The sequence below is a fragment of the Leptonychotes weddellii genome, unplaced genomic scaffold, assembly GCF_054177405.1.
Source record: "Leptonychotes weddellii isolate Sample4059 unplaced genomic scaffold, ASM5417740v2 HiC_scaffold_9386, whole genome shotgun sequence".
NCBI classification, from domain to species: Eukaryota; Metazoa; Chordata; class Mammalia; order Carnivora; family Phocidae; genus Leptonychotes; species Leptonychotes weddellii.
The window spans coordinates 1-8121 of NW_028065677.1; the positions used below are offsets into that span (position 1 = coordinate 1).

Consider the following 8121-nt stretch of genomic DNA (forward strand, 5'->3'; position numbering starts at 1 on the left):
GCCCCCCCCCCCCCCCCCCGCAGGCCTCATTTGCCGCGAGCGGTGAGCTGACTGGGATGGTACCCCGGGAAGGCCCTGAGTCTGCGCGGTGCCCGTGCCCTTCCCTGGCTAGCCTGCATGCCAAGGATGTGCTCCGGAGGAAGCACAAGAGGAGGAGCCGACAGCACCAGCGATTCATGGCCCGGAAGGCGCTGCTGCAGGAGCAGGGCCTGCTGAGCATGCCCCCAGAGCCGCGATCCTCCCCACCGCCCGTGCCGTCGGTGGCCCTGCAGGGCACTGAAGCCGCCAGCAGCGGGATGCAGCATCCAAGGAATGAATCGGGAGGTGCCTCGTGGAGCAGAAAGCCCACCCCCAGGGAGTCCGCGGGGCCCTGGCCCAGCAAGTGCGTGGCTATCGACTGCGAGATGGTGGGCACGGGACCCCGAGGGCGGGTGAGCGAGCTGGCCCGCTGCTCTGTGGTGAGTTACCATGGCGACGTCCTCTATGACAAGTACATCCGGCCCGAGATGCCCATCGTGGACTACCGCACCCGCTGGAGTGGCGTCACTCGGCAGCACATGCGTAAGGCCATCCCCTTCCAGGTGGCCCAGAAAGAGGTGAGGGCGGAGGTGGGGGCTTGTGTGGGTGGGTGATGGCCAGGGAAGGGCAGCCCTGGGTTTGAGTCACCACTTAGCCACTGGAAACGAGAGACTTTGGGGAAGTTGCTTAAATTTGCTGAACTGTGGCTTCCTTCTCCATAGACAAGGGTGCCTAAGATCCTGACCCATCTCCATGTAAGGATTGTTGGGCTGTCCCATGTGATAATGTTTGTGGACAGACTGTGCCAATTGTAAGGTGTAGAACCGCTCACATGTTACATTTTCTTTTCTTTCTTTTATTTTGAGGGAGAACGAGTGAGAGAGCACAGGCAGGGGGAGCGGCAGAGCAGGGAGCCCAATGTGGGGCTCGATCCCAGGACTCTGGGATCATGACATGAGCCGAAGGCAGACGCTTAACCAACTGAGCCACCCAAGCACCCCTGCATTTTCTTTTCTGTTGTAAAAGTACTATGTAGCTGTTTAGAATTTGTAAGGCCCACAATCCTGTCACCTTCAGGCCTTAATGTTTCCATATATTTTCTTAGTTTTTCAGTGTTTTGAAAAAGATAAATTAGTGGTTGGGACTGCACTAATGTGCCAGGAATTCCCAGTTGTGCTTGACCGTAGGAAGCCCCTAAAGCCTTGTTAACAATCTCAGCTCTTTGTCCCCAGATCCATGCATGGAAATTCTCATCTCATAGCCCTGTGGGTGTGGGGACAGCTCTGATGTGTGTGTTCCTGAAAATCATGCTGTGCCAACTTGCACAACGAAAACCTCAGAGCTTATGGGGAACATGGAATTAGGAACACAACACTCAACATGCCTCCTAATAAAATCACCCCCAGGACAAAAAGCTAGAAACCTAACGACAGTGGTAGCCCCCATTTTGCACAGGCTAGATGGTTAAGACATGCGTCAGTAGTAAGGGGGACTCTACCTGAAAACATCCTGGTGGCTGCTTGTGAAAGTGGGTGTCAGGAAGGTTGCGGTTTCTGTGCTGGTGGTGAGGGCCCAGGGGTTCCTGGAAATGAGCCTGGTGGCGTCAGGTTCACGTGGTGGTGGCTCATCACACCCGTGAACCGTGAGCCCCCTGCAGACTGTCGGAGGCGTGTGCGTTTTCTGCCTTCCCACGTGCCTCAGGTTAGCTGCGTGCAGTTTTCTTTATTCTTTCTTGCCTTTTTTTTTTTTTTTTAAAGATTTTATTTATTTGAGAGGTAGAGAGGGAGGGAGAAAGCACAAGCAGGGGGAGCAGCAGACCCCGCTGAGCAGGGAGCCCGACGTGGGGTTTGATCGCAGGACGCTGGGATCGTGACCTGAGCCGAAGGCAGACGCTTAACCAGCTGAGCCACCCAGGTGCCCCCGGGTGCAGTTTTCTTCGTTGACTTAAATGTTTCTCAAGGGCAAAATCATGCATAGGTAAAGGTGAAATTTTGCATTATTCTCAAAGAGTGTCCTAATATAGCAATCATGTTGGAACATGCATTTTCAAAATAAGCATTATAGCAGAACTGCTTAGTGTTTCTGGGTTATTCTTGGGTTTAGGTGAATTTGGGAAATACTGGTACATGTGGTCTGGCGTCCTCCTTTCTCACATGAGATATGGCCTAAGCATGGCCTTCAGAAAGTTTGGAGATGATTTACCGAGCGTGTCGCTCAGGCATATTAGCAACAGGAAGGGAGGCCTGCGGCAAACCCTCTAGCTCCTTGGTGCTTCCTGGCCTGGTTGGTGGGGCTCGAGGAACAGGACCGTTTCTTGTCTGCTCAGGCTCAGCCCGTGCGGAGTGTGCTTGGTCCCTTCCCACCGCATGCTGGTGGGGCGGTGTGACTGGAGTGTGGTGGCATGTTCCCACCACGGAAGTCTAAATGGCACCCTCTCCATCTGCTGTGAAAGCTGGGTTTAGTGATAAGCCGGACCTGGCCAGCAGAAGCGCGTGGCGGGTGATAAGGAGAGCCGGGCTCAGCTGAGGGCTGGGGGGCGTTGCAGGCCTGGGGCCCGAGGAGGGCGGAAGACAGGGAAGAGAGGCGCACATTGTGCACATGGCGAGCACTGAGCCAGAGAGCAACGGTTTCCAGGGTGGGAAGTGGAGTCCTGCACGGCCGAGGGGCAGAGGGGCAGAATCCCGAGGAGGGAGGCCCTGTCTGCTGATGCTCACAAAAGTTGCTGCTCGTGGGTTTATCTCCAGGGCCAGGCACAGGTCTGTGGACGTCAGCCAGCGGGTCTCTCAGTCAGCTCCTGTGTGCTGAGCTTCCATGGAACATCACTCGTCAAGTCAAACACGGTCCCTGGTGTATCAGCTGAGCTCCCATGGAGGGCCGGTGGATTGACTGCCAGCGCTAAAGGCGTACTTAGCAAATGTGACCAGTCCCCTCCACCACGGGAGAGAACCACAGGGTCCTCACGTTGCCGGGGCAGCGGTGGGGGAGGCCTCCTGACGTGCAAGAGTTGGGTGGGGAGGGGGAGGGTGGTGAGGTCTTCCAGGCTGAGAGGGGAGAGCCTGAGCCAGCAGGACACAGTTGCTTGTATTGATTCACTGGGAGACTTACTCCACGCGTGACTTCCTCGCACGCGCCCAACCACCGCGTGGAGAGCGCACTTTTACTGCTTAGAGGGCGGACGTGTGCCCCGGGGCGTGGCAAGTCGAAGGGCCGGGCTTTGGACTTGAGGGCAGCATGGCTGAGTGTGGGGCTCGAGGTTCCCCTCTCCATGCTGCCACCCTTCGCAGGGATCCACGCCCCGGTGGTCAGGGCAGCAGCACGTGGCCTGCGCCTCCTTGACAGTGGGGCCTTCCCCCGCTCTCCTTTGTCTGCTCACAGATCCTCAAGCTCCTGAAGGGCAAGGTGGTGGTGGGGCACGCGCTCCACAATGACTTCCAGGCCCTCAAGTACGTCCACCCTCGGAGCCAGACCCGGGACACCACTTATGTGCCCAGCCTCCTCCACCAGCCTGGCCTCCACACCCGCACCCGGGTCTCGCTGAAGGACCTGGCCCTGCAGCTGCTACACAAGAAGATCCAGGTGCGTGGGACAGGAGCAGGTGGTGCGAGTGACGAGGGGCCCCGGGACAGGGCAGGCAGCTGTGCCTCCAGGCTGCTTGTCATTCTTACCCCCCACCCCTCCCTGGGTAAAGCACGGTGTCCCGCACATACGGGCAGCCCTGGGTGTTCTCTTCACCGTCCTTCGTCCCCAGCAGATTGTGACAGCCGGCCGCAGGCTTGCGGGCCGGGCTCTTCCAGACCTGTCCCCCACTCAGTTCCGGGCTCTGTCCCTGCACATCACGCAGAACCCACCTGTGGCAGCCCGAGAGGTGGGGCCTCCCCCAGGGGCAGCCAGTAACTCTTGCTTTCCCGAGTAGCACCCAGGCCCCCACCCCATCCCACCCCCGTCCCAAGAGGACGCGGTCGGTGATGAGGGCTGTCATCGCAGGCCGGCCAGCACGGGCACTCGTCGGTGGAAGACGCCGTGACGGCCATGGAGCTCTACCGGCTGGTGGAGGCGCAATGGGAGCAGCAGGAGGCCGTCAGCCTCCCGCCCCGCCCCGAGGACCAGGAGCCGGACGGCAGCACGGACATGGAGGAGTACATGGAGGACCAGTACTGGCCCGAGGACCTGGCCCAGGGCGCCCGCGGGGGGACGGGGGAGGCAGGGGACAGAAGGGAGTGAGGCGGGAGAGGCCCCCAGGCGGCCTCCGAGCGGAGGAGTAGGGTGCAGGGGGGCCGGCAGAGCCCTGGGCACGGCACCCCGGGCAGGGCAGGATGCGGCCAGCCGGCTGCTGGTGTCCAGGGAGTTGGGGCCATCTGTCCTCTTGGCTCCCTCCACCCAGGGCTGTTGTGGGCACTTACCCCCGCCCCAGCCCTGTGGTTTACTAATGGCACTTTACAGACCCTATGAAAATGTCAGGGGGGGCAAGCTTGGAGGACGCAGCGGGAGGAGGGCGTGTGCCGTGTGCCGGCAGGCCTCCCCCAGCCCCGTGCTGTGCTGTCCGGGCAGGTGATGTCTCCTCCCTGCGGTGTTCGCTCAGCCCCGTGACTTGGGGTAAAGCTCTCCGCTCTTACTTTCCTCTGCCTCTTCCACAGGCGTTGTCAGGTTCAGAATGAATATGTCCCTGAACCTGTAGAGTTGAGGCTACTCTGCGGGACATTCCCTTCCTTTCTGTCTGAACTAGAACTCTGGCTGTTGCCATAGTAGGAACCCAGCTAGGCTGTGACGGACAGCAGAGCGCCCAGGCTCGTGGGGAGGTGGCACCAGGACTCACCAGGCACTGTTCTGAGGGGGGGAGGGCGGATGAGCTTTGGGTGGAGAGGGTGGCGTATTAATTTTGACCCAACTCAGGCACAAGCCTGAGAAACAAGACAGCAGTTTGAGTTCTGGGACCCCTCTGCAAGGCCACCATGTCCGTGGGGCGAGGGCCAGGCCTGGGCAGCCTTGTCCACACTCGGGCTGGTGTCCCCTCGGGCACTTTGACCCACAGTTGCTGTGGTCATTGGGTTTTCTCCAACTTTCTGGATAGGTTCTCTGTCAGGATCTCATCTGCCACCCCTCTTTCCTTCTTTCCCAAGGGGCAGTTTGGGAGTATTGAGGTTAACCAAGAGCTCAGGTCCACACCGACCTTTGAGCCCCATCTTTGCTTGCCACTTAAAAGCTTTGAGACCTCGAGCAAGGTCTCACTCTTGAGCCCGTTTCCTCCTCTGTAAAATGGGGATGATGCTACAGCCTACCTCATAGGGTTGTCCTGGGGGTCAAGTGCTGAGTGCTCAGCACTGTGCCTGGCATGCTGTGTTTTCTTCAAGGATCCGTTTCAGCCTCCTCTGGGTAATATCTGAACCACACCCCTGGGGTTGAGTGACTGTGACAAGGCTGTCCTCACTTGGCTGCTCCAGTGGGGGCGGGCTGATGACACAGCATGGAGGTGCCCGGTCCTCGCTGTGCCCTGCGGCTGGGCGACCTCTACACTCAGCGTCTCCCTCTGTGTGCAGGAAATGACAAGGGTTCTTATGTCAGTCTGACCCCAGCAGCAGGGCCAGGAACCGAGAGACACTACTGAAACCACACTCCTTCCAAGTTGTCTGTGCCCAGCTCCCTCCCCGTCTGCAGGGCAGGGAGCCGCCTGATGGCCTGGCTCCACACTTTGTTCTGGAGTCCTTCAAAGTGTGTAGTTGGTGCCAAACTCCCAGCCCAGCCCAGCCCAGCCATAGTTTCGATTCTTTGGGCTACGGGTTGAAGGAAGATGGAGCTGCTACCAGTGGGAAAATGTACTGGGTTTAAAATCAGCTTTTTTGTAAAACCATTTGTTCTGGAATAAAACTCAATTAGAAAAGTGGGTGAAGGGGTGTTTTCTGAATTCTCAGGCTGGAGTGGGCTGGCTTGGTGGAGGGATTGTGGGGTGCTGGGGCACTGAGTCTTGCTGGGTGCTTTGGCCTTTGAGGTGGGAGCTTTCAAGATGATGCTCTGGGATGTGACAAGAACATTCTAGAGCTACAGAATTTATGTCGTTTATTTTTTAAAATTTTATAACTGCCTTATTGTAGAACACAGAGTTTGTTTCTCCTGAAGCTATGTACTCACTTTTCAAGAAAATGTTTAGTTCTAATTGTGATAAAATACACATATCATCCAAGTTACCATCTTAACCATTTCTAAGTGGTGTTAAGTATATTTACATTGTCGTACCGCCAAATTCCCGAGCTTTTTCATCCTGCAAAACTAAAACTGCTCATTAAACACTAACAGTCCACCCTCTCCTCCCTCCAGCCCCTGGCCACCACCATTCTACTTTCTGTTTCTCTGAATTTGACTAGATACCCCATATAAGTAGAATCATACAGTATGTGTCTTTGTGATTAGCTTATTTCACTTAGCCTACGGCCCGCAAAGATCATTCATGTTTGGTATGTGTCAGAATTTCCTTCCTTTTTAAGGCTAAATAATCATTTGGCTGCATAGACCACAATTTGTTGATCTCAGTGAACACTTGGGTTACTTCGCCCGCTTGGTTGTGAATAATGTTGCTGTGAATGCGGGTGTACAGTATCTTTGGAATTCTGCTTTCGGTTCCCATGGGTGTAGACCCAGAAGTAAGATTGCTGGGTCATATATGGTGGTTCTGTGTTGTAAGCTTTGGAGGAACGGCCATACCGTCTTCCACAGGGGCTGTACTAGTTACTAGTTGGCCTTCCCACCAGCAGCCCATAAGCTTTCCAGTGTCTCCACATCCTCACCCACACTTACTTGTTTTGTTTTGTTTGGTAGGGTATCCTAGTGGGTGTGGGGTGATACCTCATTCTGGTTTTAATTTGCATTTCCCTAACGAGTAGAGATTTTGAACTTCTTTTTGCATGTTTATTGATATATACTTCATTTTTCACTTTTTGTGTCTTTTAAAAAATGTATCCCATTAGCAATTTTGCATGACCCACAGGAAATCGCTGACATTTGCCTGAGACGCTTCTGCCTGCCATCCAGGATTGAGAAATTCACACATGCACATTTTGGAGCATAGGCCCAGCCGAGACAGATGGCTGGGCAGGAATTCAAAGGTCAGGGTGCCTGTAGGGAGTGGTGTCTGATCCACTGTTAGGAATCATCCACCCAGCCTGTGCCCTGTGCCTGGGGCCATACACTGGCAGCCTCTGTACCTTGTACAGTCACAGGCGGGCCAACTGAGGCAGGACGTGGGTCTTGTAAGGCTGAGAGGTTTGCCCTGAGTGACTCACCTGACCTGGGATTTGCCGGCGTGGTCTGGCCGAAGGGTGACACCAGTTAAACTGGGGAAGCATCCCCTCTAGGAGCAGCCCCTCCCCCACCTGCCCCTCCCCCTGGCTGGGGTCAGGGCTTCCTCCCCTGGGCTTTCACACTGCCTATGTCTAACCTCAGTGCACAATACCTGGGAAAACATTCAGTAGGTCCCAGGCAGGGCTCCAGGTGCTGGGGGCCTCGCAGCAAACCAAACAAATGGGAGCCGGAAAAGTAAATGAACAAGACACACGGTTATTTCCGATGGCGCTAATTATTCCTACAGAAGAAATCCAGAAGGGAGAAGAGGTACAGTTTGTTTTGTTTTAAATTTTATATTATTATGTTAATCACCATACATTACATCATTCGTTTTTGATGTAGTGTTCCATGATTCATTGTTTGTGTATAACACCCAGTGCTCCATTCAGTACGTGCCCTCTTTATTTTTTTTATTTTTTTTAAAAGATTTTATTTATTTGAGAGAGAGAGCATGAGCAAGAGAGCACAAGCAAGGGGAGCAGCAGAGGGAGAGGGAGAAGCAGACTCTCCGCTGAGCAGGGAGCCTGACGTGAGGCTCGATCCCAGGACCCTGGGATCATGACTTGAGCTGAAGGCAGACGCTCAATGACTGAGCCACCCAGTGCTCCATTCAATACGTGCCCTCTTTAATACCCATCACCAGGCTAACCTATCCTCCCACCCCCTCCCCTCTAGAACCCTCAGTTTGTTTCTCAGAGTCCATAGTCTCTTATGTTTCCTCTCCCCCTCCAATTCCCCCCCTTCATTTTTCCCTTCCTGCTATCTTCTTCC

General features: G+C 55.3%; 1 protein-coding gene across 1 annotated transcript; it reads left to right on the plus strand.

The window, feature by feature from the left end:
- Positions 1 to 7: 7 nt before the first annotated feature.
- Positions 8 to 6209, plus strand: AEN (apoptosis enhancing nuclease). Its single transcript, XM_031027933.2, has 3 exons — positions 8 to 596; positions 3394 to 3594; positions 4003 to 6209. Exons 1-3 carry the CDS (start codon positions 57 to 59, stop codon positions 4237 to 4239), a joined length of 978 nt encoding a protein of 325 aa, XP_030883793.2. The 5' UTR covers positions 8 to 56; the 3' UTR covers positions 4240 to 6209.
- Positions 6210 to 8121: the final 1912 nt, after the last annotated feature.

Bases quoted from the DNA above. Each gene is read 5' to 3' on its own strand.
- AEN (XM_031027933.2), top strand. From the start codon at position 57: ATGGTACCCCGGGAAGGCCCTGAGTCTGCGCGGTGCCCGTGCCCTTCC. The intron at 597-3,393 runs GTGAGGGCGGAG...GTCTGCTCACAG, and splicing joins TCCAGGTGGCCCAGAAAGAG to ATCCTCAAGCTCCTGAAGGG. The intron at 3,595-4,002 runs GTGCGTGGGACA...CTGTCATCGCAG, and splicing joins TGCTACACAAGAAGATCCAG to GCCGGCCAGCACGGGCACTC.